Source organism: Lucilia cuprina, chromosome 3 (assembly GCF_022045245.1).
Source record: "Lucilia cuprina isolate Lc7/37 chromosome 3, ASM2204524v1, whole genome shotgun sequence".
Taxonomy (NCBI): domain Eukaryota; kingdom Metazoa; phylum Arthropoda; class Insecta; order Diptera; family Calliphoridae; genus Lucilia; species Lucilia cuprina.
In genome coordinates, this window is record NC_060951.1 from 44530449 (window position 1) to 44553127 (window position 22679).

Here is a 22679-nt window from a genome sequence, read left to right on the forward strand (position 1 = left end):
AAAAAATTAAAGAACATCCATCTTTTTTTTATAAATATAAACATTCTTCATAAATATAAAAAAATTTGTAATAATAATAAAGAATTCAAAATTCTTTCTTTTATAAAAATATTGTATTTTCACGGGAAATATAATAATTAAAATAAAGTATTAAAACTGTTTTACTTGCCACATTTGCAAATATTAATGTAAAACTTTTTTCTATAAATTATTTCAACATTCTTTGTATAAATTCAAGAAAAATCTCATTATTTCTAATTAAAATTTGCATATGTGACAAATACTAAAACAAAACAATAATTAAAGTACTTTTTCAAAAAAAAATATTATTTAAACAAATTTTTGAATAAAATTACACATACTCAATCAAAAACAAAGTAAAAGTTTAAGAATAAAGTCATAATATAATCCAAAAAAAAAACTAAACTAATTTAGGTAAAGATATTCTGGGACGTTTGGCAACTTTAGCAGTAGCCGGTGGTTGCTGATTTTTTGCTTGAGCTTCGGCCAACATAGCAACGGTACGTCTTAAATCATTGATTTCCTCTTGCATTTTATCATAAGTAGTTCTAAGGAAACAAAAAGAAGAAAATATGTTAAATGTTTCTATTAAAAACATAACGTTAAACTTACTTGTCTACCGTATCGATCGGTGCAGCAACTATAGGAGCTGTGGTCGTAGCCTGTAAATTATTTAATGGCACAGGTTGTATATAAGGTGCTGTTAATTGGGTAGTTGAACTAACATTTGCCGACATTGTAGGTGGTGTATTAACCGCCTCACCACTGGTTACCGCAGTAATTTTCAAATTAGGATGCATTCTAACGGGTAATTTGATGGAATTCTTTTGAGCTGTAACAGCTGTTGGAGCAGGGACTACTGGATTAGTAATATTAGCAGCAACAGAAGGTGCTGGTGCTATATTACTGGCATTATTAATGGTTGATACTACAGTGGTCATGGCTGCAGTAGCTGAGGAACCCTGTCCTGACATTATTTTCTTTAACATTTGATCAGCACTTTCCTTTTGTGAAGTCAACAACTTTTGCATAGTAGCTGGATCATTTTCGGTAATTTTCTTGAGATAAGTTTCATCAGTATCGACTACCACATAGTTGACGACATGTACATGAGAATTTGGTATAATACGATAAATAGTTTTTGTTTGTCCATCACCATTAGGATTTTTAATGTCCATAAGACGAGCAGAACTGCCATCTACTTGAAAGACTGCGGTAAAACCATTAACCAACATGGGTTTTTCTATGACCATAGGATCGGCTATAAATTGGGTGGTTTTACGTTTTGGTACCATCGAAATAAGTTTATTGACATTACAGTCGGGATTTTCACAACGTCTATCAGACGTTTGCATGTTTGGGGCGGTTAAAGACGCTGTTTCTGATGCAGACATTATGTGTTTAGTAAAGTTTTTTTCTTTTATTATTAATTTATAAAGTTTCTTTCGAGTTTTATTAAACAGCTGTTGAGGTGTGTTCGTTTATTTTTTTTTTAAGATAAACAAATGCTGCTTCTAGTTTACATATACAAGTGGTGAGTATAGCTATGCAGTTTGAAAAGCATTGCTGAACCAGAGAGCAATATGCAAAGCGTAAAACAATTTACAATAATCAAGAAATTTTTGTAATTGTTCTATTAATTTTAAGATTCCTTTTTCAATTTTATGCTAAAAAACAAAATTTTTAATTATTTTGTTTAATTTGTGATACATTTGTTTTGAAATTGCTTTATGTTTACAAATTTTTTTCTGGCTCGTTATCCGCTCACACCGGCAAATGTGTTTTTTCTTATAATTTTTCTGCGCGCCTTTTTATATTTGTTGTTGGAAATTAATGTTTATTTTATTTAAAATATTTGTATTTATTTTAGTTTTGTTTTTTAGTTTAACTATAATTTCTTAATTTAATTCTATTTTCTTGTATCAATTTTGCTTCTTTCCACGTTTATTAGTTTTTTGCAACTAAATTTCTGTGTTGTTTTTTTCTTGTCAAACCGATAGAATACAAACACAAAAGAAAATCAAACAATTGTTGTTCTTCTTCTAAAAGTGAGGTGAGTTTTATGTGTTATATAGGGAATATGAAAGAGTACAAGAGATAACTATAGTTATAGCTAAAACCGTTTCATTTAAAATCCATGATGGCTGACACAAAAGCAACAATTACCTTAGAGAACATATGTTAGAATGAGAAGTTTATATATACAATTTTATTTCTATATATTTAGCTCTTTCAGTTTCGTGTCTAGCTTTATGTTTGTGTTTGTAAATCCATGATGGCTGCAATTTTTGAAACGGTTTATTTAACAACCTGTATGATGTTGTTGGTTGTCAGTGGTGAATTTTTGTAATGTGGACATGTTCGATGAGGTCTTAAATGATGTTGCTGTATAACTTGGTTGTGTTGTTAGTTTGATGTTGGTGTGCTTATTTATGTTGGACGAGGTTGCGGTTTGATGATTTTAAATTTGGTTTAAAGATTATTTTTGGTCAATTGATGGTTTGTTTTTTTTGGGGGGGTTTTTAATTAAAACGAATTTTTTGTTAATTTTTATAAGATTAAACATTTAAAATATTTGATTAACACCACAAAAATCTTTTTAGTAACTTGTTTTTGAAAAAGATACAAATTTCAAATAATTTTTTTTTCATTAATTTCATAGGTATTTTAAGAAATTTCAAATTTTAGTTTTAGTTTGATTTTAAAAATTCGCCGGCATAATTCAGAAGAAAACAAAACATTTTTAAATTTTTTTCTGTTCAAAATCATTTAACTTTTAATAATTTAAATCAGAAACTAATCATCATTGACACAAAGATTGATTGATACTTCTTTTAAGTTTATTTGCCAAAAAGGAAAAGAAAAATATTGAAATTATTATAGACTATTTAATAAAAGAACATTTTCTTGACCTTAAACTTTTCATTACAAGAAACTTCCAATACGAAATTTTCTTCAACTTCAAAGACGTTATATTGCTTAAAAAGGGAATTTCTTAATTAAAACCCTCTAAAATTACTATACTCAAAGAAAAATTCCAATAAAATATAAAAATCAACTTTAAAACCCTTTAAATTTTACAATATTCACATACAATTTACTACTTTAAAGAAAGTAAAGCAACAAAAAGTACAAAACAATGAAAAACGCCCAAAATTTACGACCCTGGGCACGACATCAACTCATAAAGTTAAAGAACAACAGCTACAAAAAAAAAATACAAAATAAAAACAAAACACGAGAAAGAAAAAAATATTACAAAAGTTCCACAAAAAGAAATGAGAACATTAATATAAAGAACAAAAACAACAATAAGCAGAAAAATGAAAAAAAAACAAGGAACGCAAAAAGAAATAAAAGGAAAAAAATAACAACAAAAAATAATTGCGACGTTGCGCAAATGAAAAAAAATCCTGCTAAAGTAAAAATATACAAAAAAAAAATAGAAGGAAAAAACAACAACAACACCGCCATGTATAGAATGGGTTTGCATGGATGGTTGAATAAAACATTCAAATAAACGAAAAAGCACAAGAGGCAAAAAATAAATATACGGTTAAAGACAGAGAGAGAGGGGGGGGGGGCTGAATGAGGAAGAGAGTTAAAATAATAAAATAGGCTATGACTGAGTACCAGGGTTGGCAAATGGTAATTTCAAATTGTATAAAAAAGACTTAAAAGAGTGTCCTTTTTTAATTCAATTGTACAAGAACAAAACTATTGCAATATGTCTTCTTTAGACAGTGGACCGGTCAATTACATAGAGAATATATAGTACTAATTAGTCCTAATACTTAATAAGAAACTAGTCCATAGACTATATACACAGCTAGACAAAAGATAAACTAGAAAATCGTCTAATATCTAGAATATAGATTACAGATAAGCATATGAGTTAGAAAATCGACTAGTATCTAAAATTATCAATATATTTACCTATAGTATAGACAAGATATGAGCTCTATAAGCTAGAGAATCGGCTAGTATCTAGAATAGGCATTAGACTTACCTATAGACTAAACAAGAGATTAATCTATAAGCTAGAGAAACGACTGGTTTTTAGAATAGGCAATAAATAGTCTTACCTATAGACTAGATAAGTGATTGGTGGACTAGAGTATATACAACCCCGTAAAGTAGATAATTGACTAGACAAAAGACTTGGCGTTAAATTTTATATAGACTAGAAAAGAGATTAGTATATAAAATGACAAGAGCCTATATACTAGACAAATCAGTCTATAGACTAGGCAAGTATACAAATTTGACTAGTCTACAAACTAGACAATAGATTAGTCTGTCGATATAATGGACAAGATAATAATCTAAAAACTAGACGATTGGCTAGACAAGAAACCAGCGTATAGAACAGACAAGAAACTAGCCTGTGGGCTGAACAAGGAACTAGTCTAGGGACTGAAAACGAAACTTGTCTATAGACTAGCCAAAAGACTGACGGCCTTATGCAAAAACGATTATTATAGTTAACAAAGGTTTACTACACACAAAGGTTTACTAAATTGTGGGTCTAAAAAAGTATAAACTTAATTGATGTATAGTATTGTATATTTAAAAAACTAATTTTACGAAAAATTTACAATTTTACCAACCCTGGAGAGTACATATACTAAGCACAGTGGGGGAGTTTCACTAAGGAAATAAAAAAAACTAGAACTTTTGAAAGGATCATAAGATTTTAATAAGTTCTCGGAAAAGATATAAAAATTTGTAATAGATAATTTGATTTAATATAAAGGAACAATAATTTATAATTAAAATAACTTAAATTAAATTCTTTCTAGGTATTTAATAAAAATTACACATCTTTTCAACAAATTTACTCTAAATACACCCCACTGAGTGGGTGTTTAGTGTATAGACCTTATGAGTAGGCTATTACGCATATCTATATCTAAACACTTGATTTTAAATGGGTTAGTCTAAGAAGACCATTTTTTTAAGTGAGAACAAAAAGAAAACCCAATAGAATAAAAGAATAAGTAAACAACACTCATACACAATTTTAACTAGAAGAAGAATTACATTACAAAAAAAAAAAAAAAATAATAACAAGCTCAAAAAAATATATAAAAGCAAATGGCAAAAAATCCATTAAAATACCAAATGGAAACTTTTTAAGTTATTAACAAACATAAAAAAATACGTAGAAAAGAAATAGAATAAATTAAATGTCTTGTTATTAAAGCAAAAAAAATGTTAAAGAATTTATTTTGCCATTTCTTCTTCTTTCTTTTTTTCTCAGCATATGTTTAGTTGGTGAAATGGTCCTGAGAGAAAAAAGAGGAGAGTAGACTAAAAGGAAACTCATTTAAAGCTAAATAAAAACTACGGAAAAAACAAAGAATCATTTTGTAAATATTTGAAATTTATATATTTTTTTGGACAAATTATTTGATCAAACAACTTGAGAAACTAACAAATTTTTAAAGTTCGGAAAAAAGAAGCAATTCATAAAAAGGCCACATGACACGAACGGCCAAAGGTAATTCACGCGGAGTATTTAGGTTAATCCTTTAGAGCATTTTTTTGAGTTGGTAATCAAATGCCAATTGTAATTCAGATTAATCTGAAAATAAATTGATTCTGATATTTTTTGTGTACAAGATTAAACCTTGCAGTGTTGCCATACAAAACAGAAAACGTTACTTTTTGTTTTAAAAACAATGCATGTTTTAGATATAAAAAAGAAGAAGACAGTTGTAAAGGTGATTTGAAAATTGATGAAAACTAAAATTTAAAAGAAAAAAATATATATTGTAAAGTCCTCATAATTAATACTAATCTATTAATCAAACATTTTAATGTTTCTTTAATAAAAATTGTATTAATTTTTTTTGGCATCAGCTGTTTACACATTTGCATTTCTTGCTCAAGTTTAAAGCACCTGCATTAGGCGTTTAAACTTGCAAACAAAATTAGCTGATCGAGTAATCAGTAACATTTATCGAAGATTAATTTTTCTTGAATACCTTATCCTTCACCTAAAGATTGGCCCTTAGAGTCGAGTAAATTTTAAATAGTAAATATTAAAATCGTTCCACTATTGACTGGACTATATTTAGAACATATACTACACTATAACTAGACTAGACAGATATATGAAAGGGTTCTATAAATCGATATTCGAAAATCGAAAAAAGTCGAAAGAAGTCGGAAAAATATTTAATATTTTAGTCGACTTTTCGCTTCAGATTGTAATCCAGACTAGGGTAAATGTACCAATAGTCGGCAGTTTAACTTTTTTCTCTTTTTCAAACTATCCCCCTAAAGAGTCGGTAAATGTTATTACGATGATTTTTAGTTATTTCAATTATGTGTTTAGTTAAGTTTTAGATCTATTTACCTTTTTTGAAAAACAAATAACTAGTTTTTAGTAATTTGTAAATTTTGTTAAAAACTCCACATTTTCCAATAGTCGGCACCAGTGTTCCTAAGTTCGACAAAAAATGTCCCTATAGTCGGCAGTAGATTTTTTGTTTGAAAAAATCATATTTATTTATAGAAAAAAGTGATATATACACAATTTTCCAAAGAAAATATTTAATTAAATTTTTTCTATAGAAATAACTGTAATAATATCGTTTTTTCTGTAGAAAAATATGTTATGAACATAATTATAATTGTAATAAGTATACATAATAACATTTTTTTTCTATAGAAAAAGAGTTATACATGCAATTTTCTGTACAATATTATATTTTTTGTTAGAGAAAAAAGTAATTTTTTATAGGGAAAAGTGTTATATGTACTGTTTTTTAAAGAAAATCTTTTATAAAAATATGCAATTTCCTATAGGAAAAAATTTAACGTAAGTTTCATAGAGGATATTATAATAAGAACACTTTTCTGTAGAAAAATTGTCATACTAGGAATTTTCTATAGAAAAAAAAAAGTTATACTCATAATTCTTTGTAAAAACACAGTTAAGAAGCAATTTTGTTAGAAAAAATTTTAATATGCAAAATTTTTAATAGAAAAAACTGTTATACACATATTTTTTGTATAGAAAATTATATTCTGTAGTAAAAAATTGTAATCTTCTGTAGAAAAAGCTATTATAGAAGTAATTTTCTGTAGGAAAAAAAGGGTATACACACAATTTTTCATAGAGAAAACTGATATACATATAATTTTTTGTATCAAAAATTGTTATACATAAAATTTTCTATAGAAAAAAATTGTATACACATAATTCTCTATAGAAACAAATGTTGTACAATCAATTTTCTATAGAGGAAATTGTAATATACATAAATTTTTATAGAGAAGTGTTATACATAATTTTTTTTACAAAAATAACTGTTATACATATAATTTTTGAAGAGAAAATTGTTATATAGAAATTTTACATAGTAATATACCCAATTTTCTATAGAGAAATAATAAATTTTAGAGTGCCGACTATAGAATACGTATGATCGAACTTAATACCCAGTAGTCGGCACCCCTATGCCGACAATAAGAATTCATAAAAAATTGTGTTCCTAATGGCGGCAGCGATTAAAATTACAAAAAAATATATTTTTAACTAACTTTTTCACTTTAAATTGAATATTTCAACTGTTTTCTTTCATTTAAATCAATTTTTGTCAAATAAATCATTTAATTTCATATAAATATTCACTTGTTTAAGGTGGCACTAATACTAAATTTTTTTTAAGAAAACTGACAGTACTACAAATGTTGCAAAGCTGTCACTAAAAAACGTCAAATATAGAGGAAATTAGTAATCCTACTTAAATTTACTCATTTCATAAAGCAAAAAGACCATATTTTCTATGAAATATAGATCAAACCTTAATAAATTTGTACAGCTTTTCTTATTTATTTACATTTTTATGTAAAAGATGCCGACTACTGGGTGATGCCGACATTAGGTGCATTTACCCTATAGTCTAAATTTTAGACTAGACAATAGTTCAGACTATAGACTAAACTATATTTAATAATACATACTTGATTATACACTGTACCTAAGTATAGACTCTAGACTAGATTATACACTGTACCATAGTCTTGACTCTAAACTGGACTATAGTTTATAGACTACAACCTAGACCATATACGGGACATATCAGTTTATTTGGATTCTACTTTATGCCAATAAGCTTTATCGGCAAATTTAACTGATGAAACAATGATATCTCAACATTTTGCCTAACTTATAGGAGTTATACAGCCTTTTTTACATTATTAGTAAAATCAAAAAACAGTTTCATTTTTTTCCAACAGGACAGACTGATATTATTCTTGTATAATATCTATTTTGCCTCCATGAGGATCAAGATATTTTGTTTTTCTCATAAAAGAAAACAAGATGTGAAATCTGTTTTTTGATATTATTTCGTGTATTCTCCCTCTTCTTCTTGTTATTGTGAATGTTTTTAATACATTCGTTTATTGGTGCTTTTATGTATTTCTGAAAACGTACGTACTTTTTCCCAATTGCTAGTGCTTTGGTCTTGTTTTTGTTTTTTTTTTTGAACGAGTGAAAATTGGCAACATGGCAGAAAAAGAATATTATTTTCTTTTATCTTACTTTATTGCATGTAGCAACTTGCATCATCATGCAGGATTTTAAGTGTGTCTGTTTTTCAAGTCCTTTAATGTAAGAATTTTAGGAAATATAATAAAGACAGCAACAATATACCTAGGTAGAATATTTTAAAAATCTGTTGTACTAATGGTAGGTATTAAAATTTTAATTTGTAACGGGAAAGCTTATCAAAATATGGTCATACACACATACATATGTAAATATATTGTAAACAAAGTTCAATGTATGATATTTCTTAAATTGATTACAAAAAATTCTTCATTATTTGTATTTTTTATATTTTTCTTAATTATAATGCTATTTTTATAACAAACCCTAAAACCATTATGATTCCAATATTTCACACACACACACACACACACTAACTAGATGATGAGTGTGTCTGTCTGTTTATTTAATCAGTCACAGGCCAAAGTAAATGTCTTACCTGTAAAGAAAAAGAAAATAAAACATATACAAATTAATTAGAATTCATTAATAAAATATAAATGAACTTAAACAAGGAAAAAAAGTAAAATAAAAAAATTAAAAAGAAAAACATGTGAGCCAATTAAAAGTAAATCAACAATGGCAAAATATTATTAATGCCAGCAACAACAACGACGACAATAATAAACAATAAAAAAAAACGCCACAATAACAACAACGACGACAATAAACCCCATCAACCTATAAATGCCAACAACTGATAAAATTTTTTTATAAAAAATATAAAAATTAAATAAACAAACGTTCAAAAAAAACTAGAACATTCAAACATGTGTATTATGGCAACAACAACAATATTACTAAAACAAAAATCATCTGTTTATAAATAAAATACGTTGATGACAAATGTCATTTATAAAACATGACGTTATCATTAAATAAATAAAAAAGTAGTATAACAAAAAGTACTTCTTCTCCCCGTACTATAAACACTAATACATACATACATACGCATATATTTATGTAGGTATTCATAATCTGTTAAACACCTCAAATCTCTCTCTCTCTCTCCTCACCTCTTAACAGTTAGAAATATAATAATTACACTAATAACAACTATAAATTAGAGAGCTAGGAAAGTTTTACGTTTATCTTTCTATTTCTAGTTAATAATGAAATGTGCTCGTAATTATTTAGATTATTAGGGATTTTATTTTAAATTGTAATTTTATTTAATATTAGTTATTCAATTTAATCAGATAATAAAAACATAAACTTCCATGCTAGAGTCCAGATTAAAGTCTACGCTGTAGGTATTGCTGAGACTATATTGTTCTGATTATAGATAGTCCAGCTTTAGAATAAACCTTTGTTTTGACTATAGACTACACTACAATCTAGATTATAGACTTTAGAAGTTAGGCTTAAGCCTAGACTGTATGATATTCTATAAATATATTCTAGAAAAGTTTAAGGATGTTAGTTGTTTTTTAATTGTACTGTTAAAAAATAGATTGATGACGTGTCTTTTTGATGTTCGTCCGCGGCCGAAAATCTTTGTATTCAGATCAATATTAGCACCAAATTTTGGTCTCGGCTAAGGCTAGAGTGCCGACTTTAGACTAGACAACAAACCACACTATAGACTAAACTACAATTCAAGCTGTAGATAAGATTAATGTCTGAAGTAGACTATAGTTCACACTATATACTTGTTTACATTCCCGAATAGTACACCATAGACTAAACTATCGAACAGACTATTGGCTTAACTATAGTCCAAACTATAAACTAAAATACTGTTTAAACTATCGAATAGATTATAATAAGACTATGGACTATAGTCCAGATGACAGACTACACTATAATTTAAACTAGACAATACAATAGGGTTCAGAATATAAGCTATATTTTAGAATATATAATACAGTATAGTCTACACTATACTATAATCAAGTTTAGACTGTAATGTAGTTTATAGTCTGGACTATCGTGTAGTCTATAATCTGGACTATAATGTCGATTATTGTTTTGACTAAAGTCCTAACTGTACAACAGAATTTCGACAATACTAAAGTCTATTACTCAAATAGTAGTATTTCTTTTGTTTTTGGCATCATTTACATTATCAAATATGGCAACACATTTAACAAAAAAATTCTAATTGCTAGGGTTCTATAAATCGTCTTTCGAATAATCGAACAATCTTTATGTCGAAAAAAGTAGAAAAATCGAAGAGAACTATTTTGTTCCAAAAAAGTAGATAACTCGACTATAGTCTATGAAAAAAGTTGAAATGACGACATTGTAAATAAAATTCGGAAAGAGTCGAAAAAAGTCGGAAAAAGTCGAAAAGTCGGAAAAAGTCGAAAAGTCGGAAAAAGTCGAAAATAGTCGGAAAAAGTCGAAAATAGAAAGTCGAAAAAACTCAAAAATAGTCGAAAAAAGTCGGAAAGACGAAAAAAGTCGAAAATAGTCGAAAAGTCTAAAATAGTCGAAAAAAGTCGAAAAAATTTGGAAAAAGGCCGACTATTTATAAAATATTAAAAGTCGAAAAATCTACTTTTAACTAAATACAAAAGGTCGAAAGTCGAAAAGTCGACTTGTCATAAAATGCAAAAAGTCGAAAAGTCGACTTTTCGTTTCAACAATAGAACCCTAATTGCTAGGGTTCTATAAATCGTCTTTCGAATAATCGAACAATCGACTTTTTGTCGAAAAAAGTAGAAAAATCAAAGACAACTATTTTGTTCCAAGAAAGTCGATAACTCGACTATCGTCTTTTTTAAAAAAATTCGAAAAGACGACATTGTAAATAAAAGTCGAAGAGTCGGAAAAAGTTGAAGAAAGTCGATAGGTCGGTAAAAGTCGAAAAGTTGGAATAAGTCGAAAAGACGGGAAAAGTCGGAAAAAGTCGAAAATAGTCGAAAAGCTCGAAAAATAATCGGAAAATGTCGAAAATTCGAAAAATGTCAGAAAAAGTCGGAATGTCGAAAACAGTCGAGAAAAGTCTTGCCAGACATTTTGCGATTAAGTAAAATTGTGGCTTATAGGTAAATTTGAGTGAAGGTGGCAACAATAACAAAGTGCTTAAATAACAGACAATAAGATGAAAGTGTTTTACTTCTATCTTAAATGCTGCTACTTTTTCTGTAAATATGTACTTTGCTTCATTTATATAGTTGTGGTGTTGTTTTCTTTTGCCCTTTTTTATTATTGTTGTTGTATTTTAAAATGACACACAAAGTTTAAAAAGTTTAGGTGCAAAAGTGCAAAGTGTGAAGGAGTTACAATTACATTGTCTGTATGTTGAGCATGTATAGAGAGAGGTAAATAAGTGTATAGCAAAATTTGGCAACATAGCTTATTACATTTTCTTTTTTAGTTTTTTTTTTTCTTTCTTCAAAAGCTTTAAATGTTATTCATGTTACATATAATTTTTTTTTACTACTACACATTTTTTCTACTTGACTCAACATAATTTAGTATAGTTTTTTGTTTATTTTTCTATAGACGTTTTTTAGATTATTACAATGATGAGGGAAGGGAAGAGACAAAAGGAAGAAAAACATTTTTGTAGTAAAATGCATTGAAAAAATGTTTAGTGTTATTTTTTTTAAATACAACTTTTGTTAGTAATTTTTTATTTATTTTGTAAAGAAAGCATTTTTTATGCTATTCTAGTTGGCTTTTTTTATACAGAATTTATATATTGGCAATTTTAAACACGTGTGATGGCAACGTTGCATATTTTGGTAAAGAGTTTTAAGTAGGGTTCTATAAATCGACTTTCGAATAATCGACTTTTTGTCGAAAAAAGTCGAAGTCGACTATTTTGTTCCAAAAAAGTCGATAGCTAGACTATCGTCTGTGAAAAAAGTCGAAAAGTCGACTTTGTAAATAAAATTCGAAAATAGTCGAAAAAAGTCGAAAAGTCGGAAAAAGTCGACTATTTATAAAATATTAAAAGTCGAAAAGTCGAAAAATCGACTTTTAATTAAATGAAAAAAGTCGAAAAATCGACTTTTAACTAAATGCAAAAAGTCGACTTTTCATAAAATGCAAAAAGTCGAAAAGTCGACTTTTCATAAAATGCAAAAAGTCGAAAAGTAGACTTTTCAAAAAGTGCAAAAAGTAGAAAAGTCGACTTTTCGTTTCAACTATAGAACCCTAGTTTTAAGGGGTTTTTGTATTTTTTTTTTTTGGTGGGAGGGGATTTTTTTGTATTAAGAGATTACGGAGTTTTTGGCAACTTTATGAACAGTTATCTAAATCATTTCAGCAAAATTTATATAAAATTAAATGAAAATTAATGGCTGAATTTAAAATTCGAAAAATTAAGAAAATTTTTAATTTTTGGAATATTTAAGTTATATGAATATATTCTTAAAATTTTAGAAAATACTGAGTATACACTCATTACCAAAATTTTTAAATTCCTAAAAAAAATTTGAAATTTCCGAGAAATTTGTTTCCTTTATCTGCAGCATGCAAACCCTACAAGTGTCTAGTAGAGAAAACAAAAAGTGCTAAGATATATATTTTTTAACGTTAACAATTTGGAATATTTCTTTTTTTTTGGCAATATAAAATTTCATCATAGGTCATGTGTTGTAAATGGCTTTAGATTGTTAAGTAGAGTGTAAATATTTAAGTATACAATTTATTATTACTTTCGTTATTCTTGCAGAGTTTTAAATGTATTCAAATATTAAAAATTCTATTTGAAAACAAATATTTGATAATCTGTAGAAAATATTTTAATTTTTCAATCACATGTCTCAGCAATTGCTGTATTTGTTATATTCAAAAACAGCTGTTTAAATAAAGTACCGTAAGAGCTTATTTACAATCATGACCACTAACGGCAAACGGCAACGAATGAATAAAAAACAAACTTAAATTAAAAGATTAACAATAATTTAGCGCTAGAATTGCAATATTTAGATTTTTTGTAAAAATAATACGTCTATAGAGTTGCCATACCAAAATAATTGCCAGATTTATCTAAATAATTTTATAAAACGTACCATCAATTTTTTGACTGTTTTTGAAATAATCTGCTATTAGTTTATAATTTCATTATCACTAAAGTGTGGTCTTAAATGTTTTATTCAAACATTTCAAATTTGAACTTATTTTCATTTGAAATCTTAAATAAAATCGCTACAACTTTTATAATAGAGTATTTACTTTTAATCTTTTCCTTTTTTCTCTTTTTCATACATTTTTTGTTCTAATATTACACATTTTTATGTCATGTTTAAGGTTCTTAGTCAATGTCATTAAAAAGAAAATTTCTTTCTATGTTTTATCGGATTTACATGATATTTAATTTGGTTAAGAAGCCATTTGTTGTAAGCGCATTGCCAAACACGTCAAAGTGCAATTAAATTTTTAAATATTTGCTTCTTTTCTCCTTTTGAAAACTTGTTATACCCTACACCACTATAGTGGGGAGCTGATGTTTGTAACATACAAAAATATTGGTCCAATACCCACCTTTAAGTATACCGATCGATTCAGAATCATTTTTTGAGTCGATTAAGACATGTCCGTCCGTCCGTCTGTCTGTCCGGCTGTCCATGTAAACCTTGTGCGTAAGGTACAGGCCGCAATTTTCAAGATAATTTGATGAAATTTGGACCAAGCATGTTTTTTGGCGCAGGGACTAAGCCTATTGAAAATGGTTGAAAACGGTCCATTATTTCACCTAGCCCCCAATACAACCGTACCTCCCGATTTGAACTTTTTATGCCATAATTACGTCAAATATTCTACTATCTCTCTAAAAATTGACACACATAAGATTTGTATAAGTATAAATGACACTGCAGATTTTCGTAAGGATCGGCTCTTATTTGACCCTAGACCCCATACAAACCCCCCTTCAAAAAATGTCTTATACGTCTAAAATTGACTTGTAACCATTTGTATTGCAATGAAACTCAACAAAACTAACTGTTATTTAAAAATATATATCCTTTTCCCAAATTTACCGAGAATCGGCCCATATTTGACCTATATAAAGCCTCATTACAAAATTTTTGTTTTTTTTATGAATAAATTGCTTAAATGTGTTGAAATTATGGTAATATTCAACATAAAAGTTAGTTTATATAACTACTTTCTATACTTGTTATATATACTTTCCTACTTGTTATGAATATACAAAATTTTAAGTAATCAATATATTTTTGATATTTTTATACAAAAAGTTAAACCAACTGACTTTTATACAAGACAAGATAAGACAGGATTACTTAAAGAGCATACAATATAAAACAGACGTTTTTCAAAAATTCTCTTAAGATTATAGAAATAAAAAGATTTGAAAAGATTATACAAATTTGATATAATGAAAATTTCAATAAAAAAAAACAAATTTGAAATATAAATATTTAACCTTAATCTTAATAAATATATTTTTTAATAAATATATAATATTTTTTCTTCGAATTATTTTCTATAAATTTTATAAAAATTCCCCCCCTTTTAACGAAAAAATTCCTTTGAATTTCTTAAAAATTAATACGCAATTTCTAAAAAACATTAAAAGAATAATATATTCCTTATCAATTAAAAAAGATTCATCATTGCCATTTTACGAATAAATAATGAATGAATGACTGTTTGTTCTTTTTTTGTTATAAATTTTTAAAATAAATATTTAATGAACTTTTTCTTCCGTATTAGAACAAATACACATTTAACAAAGAAAACGTAATTTTGCTCCATTAAATAAATATTAAACAATAAAATTCAAAGGAATTTTGTGGCTAAAAAAAAGTACAATAATGTTCATTAATAAAAAAAATACATATAGAATAACAACAAATAGAAAAAAAAATTTATCAGAATTTAATAAAAAAGCATTTGAAATATAAATAATAAAATGTGAAATATTATAATTTTAATATAAAAAAGGAGTTGCCAGATTGTAGATATTTTGTCAATATTTCAGTATATGGTACCAGTCAGTTTAGTATATAGTCCAGACTACAGTTCCAGCTATAGTCAAGATTATAGTATTGTCTTTAGTCCAATTATATATAGTCCCAATTATTATTTTGTCAGTGGACCTTACTATAGTCTAGTCTGTAATCTCAACAGTCAAAACTCTAGACTAGTCTTAGTTCACGCTATAATCACGTTAGTCTGTAATCCAGAATATAGTCTATAGTACAATAGTCCAAAAAATAGTCTAGTCAATAATCAAGTCTACACTCCAGACTATAATCCAGCTTACAGTATAGCCTAAGGTCAAATATATAGTCATAAATTTCGACTAGTCAGTGGTCCTAACTATAGTCTAGTCTGTAATCCCGACTGAAGACAAAACGTGAAAATTAATCCTAACTATAGTCTAGGTCCAACTTCAGTCTAGTTTAGTCTATAATCCTAACTCAAAAAGACTAGCCTATGATCTAAAAATTGGACTAGTTTATTGTCTCAACTTTTGTCTAAATAGCCTCTAGTTCACGCAATAATTTATAGTTAAAATTATAGTCTACAGTTTAGACTATAAATTATCTGGTAGTCCAAACTAAAGTCTAGTCAATAGTTTACATTATAGTGTAGGATAAAGTATAAATTATAATCCAGTTAATAGTCTAGTCAATAGTGCAGACAAAATCAAGTTTAAACTCAAGACTATATTCTAGTCTAGTCTACAGTCCAGCCAACAGTCTAGTCTATAGTTTAGACTATAGTCAAGTCTATAGTCCAGGCTATATTTTAGCCTATGTTCTATAGAATAGCTATATCTATGGTACAGACTTAGTCAAAAGTGTAGACTAGTTTCTAATCCATATTATCGTTTTGTCTATAGTCCATAATATAGTTAAGTCTTTTATCCAAAATCTTGTCTATAGTCCCGAGGTAGTTTTATAATTTTCCTAATCTTTAGGTATAAATAAAATATGGCAACTCTTAATAATTGTCAGAAAAGTAAACAACGAATAAAGGAAAAAAGAGTACATCATTCATTTTACAAATAATTGTATTAGCTGTCATTCAATGTAACTGTCATTTAAAAAATAAAAATTATTAAAGTCTGAGCCTATATAAATTTAATATGTAAATAAATCGTTATAAACCAGCAAACATTTTGATTTGAAAATAAACGTCAAAAAAATATATAACATTTTAGCTAGATTTATTTTAAAACTATTCTATAGTATTCTAACAAGTCTTTAATCTAGTTTGGATTCCAGTTCCAGAAAATTGACATCTCAAAAACTTTTGAAACAAGAAAATTTCTTTCAAACTCAAAAACTATAAATTGATTTGATTTAACTTGTTTTTATTATTTTCTTTAAAATTTTTACTTAATTTGATAAAAACAAAAACAAAACTTTATGCTTTAAACATCTGCAGCTACTAAAAAAGCACATATACATACATGCTTTAAACATCTGCAGCTACTAAAAAAGCACATATACATACATATTTATGTAAATAAAGAACAATTAACAAAAAAAATAATAATAATGAAAAAACTTTGCTGCCTTGCAACTACTACTTCCACTATAATCAACTACTATTTATAAAATTTTGTTTTTTTTGCTCTTTTAATGCATAAACGAACATACATACATGTACGTCTGTATGTGGAAAATAACAAGAAGAAGAAAAAAATAATAAACATTAAGAAAGAAAAATCGATAAAAACAATATAAAACAGAAAATTGCTGTTGCTGACATTTTAAATATCAGTAGCAGCAGCAATAGCAACAGCAACAACGTCCATTTGCTTATCGTATTTTCTATTTTATATTTGTTGTTGTTGTTGCAAGTATATGGCAAAGGCAGACATAATGGAGATATATTCGTAATTTTGTATACTAACAGATACTAACATACATACATATTCACACAAATAGTACATATTGACTACACAATGATTTTGTTATTCATGTTACAGACAACAACAATTTGCTATACATTTTTATATATGTATATTGTTGTATGTATGTATCCATATGTAAGTAGTACATAAAATTTCATTTATATATAGTATGTAAATATGTATATACAACACACACCTTATACATTGTCATACATACATATAACATAGACTCTTCTTCTTTATACAAATTACTTAAACCATAGGGAATAGAATATTCTATAAATTTGTATGTACTATAAGTATGTATGTATGTATTATCCTTTATATATAACCGGCTTGTGGGAGGCTCATTCTACTTCTCCCTATGTTTTTATGTAAATGTTGCTGATTGCTGTTGTTGTTGTTTTTGCTGCTTTATAACAAGGTCTGTTGACGTTGTCTTTGTTGTTTTCCATTTTTGTTTGATTGAGAGTAAAATGGAAAAAAAGAACTATATTGAAACTATACTGTATAGAGTAAAATAATTCATTTTGGGCGCATGTGCAAAAATAGGGAGAAGGATGTCAATAAGAATGTTTTCATGACTTGAAGGATTTAGGTGCCATTGCTGCAGACCTTAGGATAACCTTAAGACTATAGTATGCAGTAATTACTATTGTAAAGTGTATAGTTCAGATTATAGTCAGCTTGTACACCAGACCTTAGGTAAGAAAGTAATCTATAGTCTGGTATACAATCTAATATATAATCTATTGTCTAGTCTACAATCTAGTTTATAGTCTCGTCTATAGTCTAGTATATAGTGTAGTCTATAGTCTAGTCAATAATCTAGCCTATAGTGTGGTCTAGTCTATAGTCTACTGTATAGTCGAGACTATATTTTAGTCTATAGTTTAACCTATAGTCTAATCTATAGTCTAGCCTATAGTGTAGTCTAGTCTCTAGTCTAGTCAATAGTTTAGTCTATAGTCTACTCTATAGCCTAGTTTATAGTCTAGTCTATAGTACAGTCTGTAGTCTAGTCTATAGTCTAGTCTATAATTAGTCTAGTCTATAGTCTAAACTATAGTCTAGTTTATAGTCTAAACTATAGTCTAGTTTATAGTCTAAACTATAGTCTAGTCTATAGTCCAGTCTATAGTCTAATCTATAGTCTAGTCTATAGTCTATTCTATAGTCTAGTCTATAGTCTATTCCATAGTCTAGTCTATAGTCTATTCTATAGTCTATTCTATAGTCTAGTCTATAGTCTAGTCTATAGTCTAGTCTATAGTCTAGTCTATAGTCAAGTCTATAGTCTAGTCTATAGTCAAGTCTATAGTCTAGTCTATAGTCTAGTCTATAGTCTAGTCTATAGTCTATTCTATAGCCTAGTCTATAGTCTAGTCTATAGTCAAGTCTAGTCTATAGTCTAGTCTATAGTCTAGTCTATAGTCTAGTCTATAGTCAAGTCTATAGTCAAGTCTATAGTCTAGTCTATAGTCAAGTCTATAGTCTAGTCTATAGTCTAGTCTATAGTCTAGTCTATAGTCTAGCCTATAGTCTAGTCTATAGTCTAGTCTATAGTCTAGTCTATAGTCTAGTCTATAGTCTAGTCTATAGTCTAGTCTATAGTCTAGTCTATAGTCTAGTCTATAGTCTAGTCTATAGTCTAGTCTATAGTCTAGTCTATAGTCTAGTCTATAGTCTAGTCTATAGTCTAGTCTATAGTCTAGTCTATAGTCTAGTCTATAGTCTAGTCTATAGTCTAGTCTATAGTCTAGTCTATAGTCTAGTCTATAGTCTAGTCTATAGTCTAGTCTATAGTCTAGTCTATAGTCTAGTCTATAGTCTAGTCTATAGTCTAGTCTTGTCTATAGTCTAGTCTATAGTCTAGTCTATAGTCTAGTCTATAGTCTAGTCTATAGTCTAGTCTTGTCTATAGTCTAGTCTATAGTCTAGTCTATAGTCTAGTCTATATTCTAGTCTATAGTCTAGTCTATAGTCTAGTCTATAGTCTAGTCTATAGTCTAGTCTATAGTCTAGTCGATAGTCTAGCCTATAGTCTAGTCTACAGTCTAGTCTATAGTCTAGTCTATAGTCTAGTCTATAGTCTAGTCTATAGTCTAGTCTATAGTCTAGTCTATAGTCTAGTCTATAGTCTAGTCTATAGTCTAGTCTATAGTCTAGTCTATAGTCTAGTCTATAGTCTAATCTATAGTCTAGTCTATTGTCTAGTCTATAGTCTAGTCTATAGTCAAGTCTAGTCTATAGTCAAGTCTAGTCTATAGTCTAGTCTATAGTCAAGTCTATAGTCAAGTCTATAGTCAAGTCTATAGTCTAGTCTATAGTCTAGTCTGTAGTCTAGTCTATAGTCTAGTCTATAGTCTAGTCTATAGTCTAGTCTATAGTCTAGTCTATAGTCTAGTCTATAGTCTAGTCTATAGTCTAGTCTATAGTCTAGTCTATAGTCTAGTCTATAGTCTAGTCTATAGTCTAGTCTATAGTCTAGTCTATAGTCTAGTCTATAGTCTAGTCTATAGTCTAGTCTATAGTCTAGTCTATAGTCTAGTCTATAGTCTAGTCTATAGTCTAGTCTATAGTCTAGTCTATAGTCTATAGTCTAGTCTATAGTCTAGTCTATAGTCTAGTCTATAGTCTAGTCTATAGTCTAGTCTATAGTCTAGTCTATAGTCTAGTCTATAGTCTAGTCTATAATCTAGTCTATAGTCTAGTCTATAGTCTAGTCTATAGTCTAGTCTATAGTCTAGTCTATAGTCTAGTCTATAGTCTAGTCTATAGTCTAGTCTATAGTCTAGTCTATAGTCTAGTCTATAGTCTAGTCTATAGTCTAGTCTATAGTCTAGTCTATAGTCTAGTCTATAGTCTAGTCTATAGTCTAGTCTATAGTCTAGTCTATAGTCTAGTCTATAGTCTAGTCTATAGTCTAGTCTATAGTCTAGTCTATAGTCTAGTCTATAGTCTAGTCTATAGTCTAGTCTATAGTCTAGTCTATAGTCTAGTCTATAGTCTAGTCTATAGTCTAGTCTATAGTCTAGTCTATAGTCTAGTCTATAGTCTAGTCTATAGTCTAGTCTATAGTCTAGTCTATAGTCTAGTCTATAGTCTAGTCTATAGTCTAGTCTATAGTCTAGTCTATAGTCTAGTCTATAGTCTAGTCTATAGTCTAGTCTATAGTCTAGTCTATAGTCTAGTCTATAGTCTAGTCTATAGTCTAGTCTATAGTCTAGTCTATAGTCTAGTCTATAGTCTAGTCTATAGTCTAGTCTATAGTCTAGTCTATAGTCTAGTCTATAGTCTAGTCTATAGTCTAGTCTATAGTCTAGTCTATAGTCTAGTCTATAGTCTAGTCTATAGTCTAGTCTATAGTCTAGTGTCTATAGTCTAGTCTATAGTCTAGTCTATATAGTCTAGTCTATAGTCTAGTCTATAGTCTAGTCTATAGTCTAGTCTATAGTCTAGTCTATAGTCTAGTCTATAGTCTAGTCTATAGTCTAGTCTATAGTCTAGTCTATAGTCTAGTCTATAGTCTAGTCTATAGTCTAGTCTATAGTCTAGTCTATAGTCTAGTCTATAGTCTAGTCTATAGTCTAGTCTATAGTCTAGTCTATAGTCTAGTCTATAGTCTAGTCTATAGTCTAGTCTATAGTCTAGTCTATAGTCTAGTCTATAGTCTAGTCTATAGTCTAGTCTATAGTCTAGTCTATAGTCTAGTCTATAGTCTAGTCTATAGTCTAGTCTATAGTCTAGTCTATAGTCTAGTCTATAGTCTAGTCTATAGTCTAGTCTATAGTCTAGTCTATAGTCTAGTCTATAGTCTAGTCTATAGTCTAATCTATAGTCTAGTCTATTGTCTAGTCTATAGTCTAGTCTATTGTCTAGTCTATAGTCTAGTCTATAGTCTAATCTATAGTCTAATCTATAGTCTAGTCTATTGTCTAGTCTATAGTCTAGTCTATTGTCTAGTCTATAGTCTAGTCTATAGTCTAGTCTATAGTCTAGTCTATATTCTAGTCTATAGTCTAGTCTATTGTCTAGTCTATAGTCAAGTTTATAATCTAGTTTATAGTATAGTATATATTCTCATCTATAGTATAGTTTATAATCCAGTCTATAATCTAGTCTATAGTCTAAAATCTAGTCTATAGTGTAATCTATAGTCTAGTATACACTCTAGTCTATAGTCTCGTCTTTAATCTAGTCCATACTCTAGTATATTATAACTAATGTGGAATAAACTATAGTCCTCATTACAGCCTACTCTATAGTCTAGACTATAGTCTATTCTATAATTTAAACTAAAATCTATTCTATACTCCAGACCATAGTATGTAGTCCAAACAATAGTCTACTCTGTAGTTCAGACTATGCAAAATCTACAGTCTCGTCTTTAGTCCACAATAGCTTAGCTTAGGCAATAATAAATTCTATATTCCAGACTATGGACTAGAAAGTTATCTAGTCCATAACCCAAAGTTTAGATTTCAGTTTTCTCTATAGTCTAGACTATAGTTTTGCTGTTTTTACACAGGAAATGTTTCCAAATATATTACTTCGCCTACTTCCCAAACAAATGCTTCAAATAATGAAAAGAACCACGTTGTTTTAAATTTCTATAGGTATATAAATACATTTTATATATACATTTTTGTTATATATGAAAAAAACCCCATCAACTACATCTAGAAATACGATAAAAATCCATTATATACTTTTTACTTAATTTTAACGTCCTTTAATATAGTCGCTGGTAAAACAAAAATAGTCATGTGAAAATTTTGTATAGCTTTGTTATTATCCTGTCAATATATCGTTAGCTTTTATTAAATATCAGAAATGGCGAATTATTCTGGAATGTATTTACAACATTTCTGGAATAATTGGGCTTAGGATCGCACAAAATATATAATTACAAAAATAGTTCGAGAAATAAGAGAAAAAAGTAACAGTTTTTTTTACTCTCCTTAAAATCAAAGAAAAAGCACATAACTCTTTTATAGGACCAACGACGATATACTAAATACTTTTAAGCCCTGGGAATTTCTCTTCATTTAAGTTTTAGTGTTTTTTTGTTTTCAACATCATCATGCTTTCTTTCTTTTAGACTTTTAGCCAGAAATAAATCAACATAACATAAGCTTCTTAAAGTTGGAAATGAAATAAAATATGAAAAGAAAATCCACAAAATCCAAAAAAAAATAAAGTTAAATAGTTAAAACTATTTTCAATATTAAATAAAGAAAGTTTTTAACAGTGGCAGCAGCATATAGGGAGCGGTTGTAGTATAATACAAATGAAATT

The 22679-nt window shown here is 28.1% G+C and overlaps 2 protein-coding genes across 4 annotated transcripts in view; both read right to left on the reverse strand.

Annotated features, from left to right (window-relative positions):
- LOC111683654 overlaps positions 1-22679 on the reverse strand; it is a 101933-nt gene that overhangs the window by 42200 nt on the left and 37054 nt on the right. The gene's annotated exons all lie outside the window — the stretch shown is intronic.
- LOC111683653 lies at positions 157-2441 on the reverse strand. Its single transcript, XM_023445749.2, has 2 exons — positions 634-2441; positions 157-569 (listed from the first exon to the last, which is right to left on the reverse strand). Exons 1-2 carry the CDS (start codon positions 1413-1415, stop codon positions 422-424), a joined length of 930 nt encoding a protein of 309 aa, XP_023301517.2. The 5' UTR covers positions 1416-2441; the 3' UTR covers positions 157-421.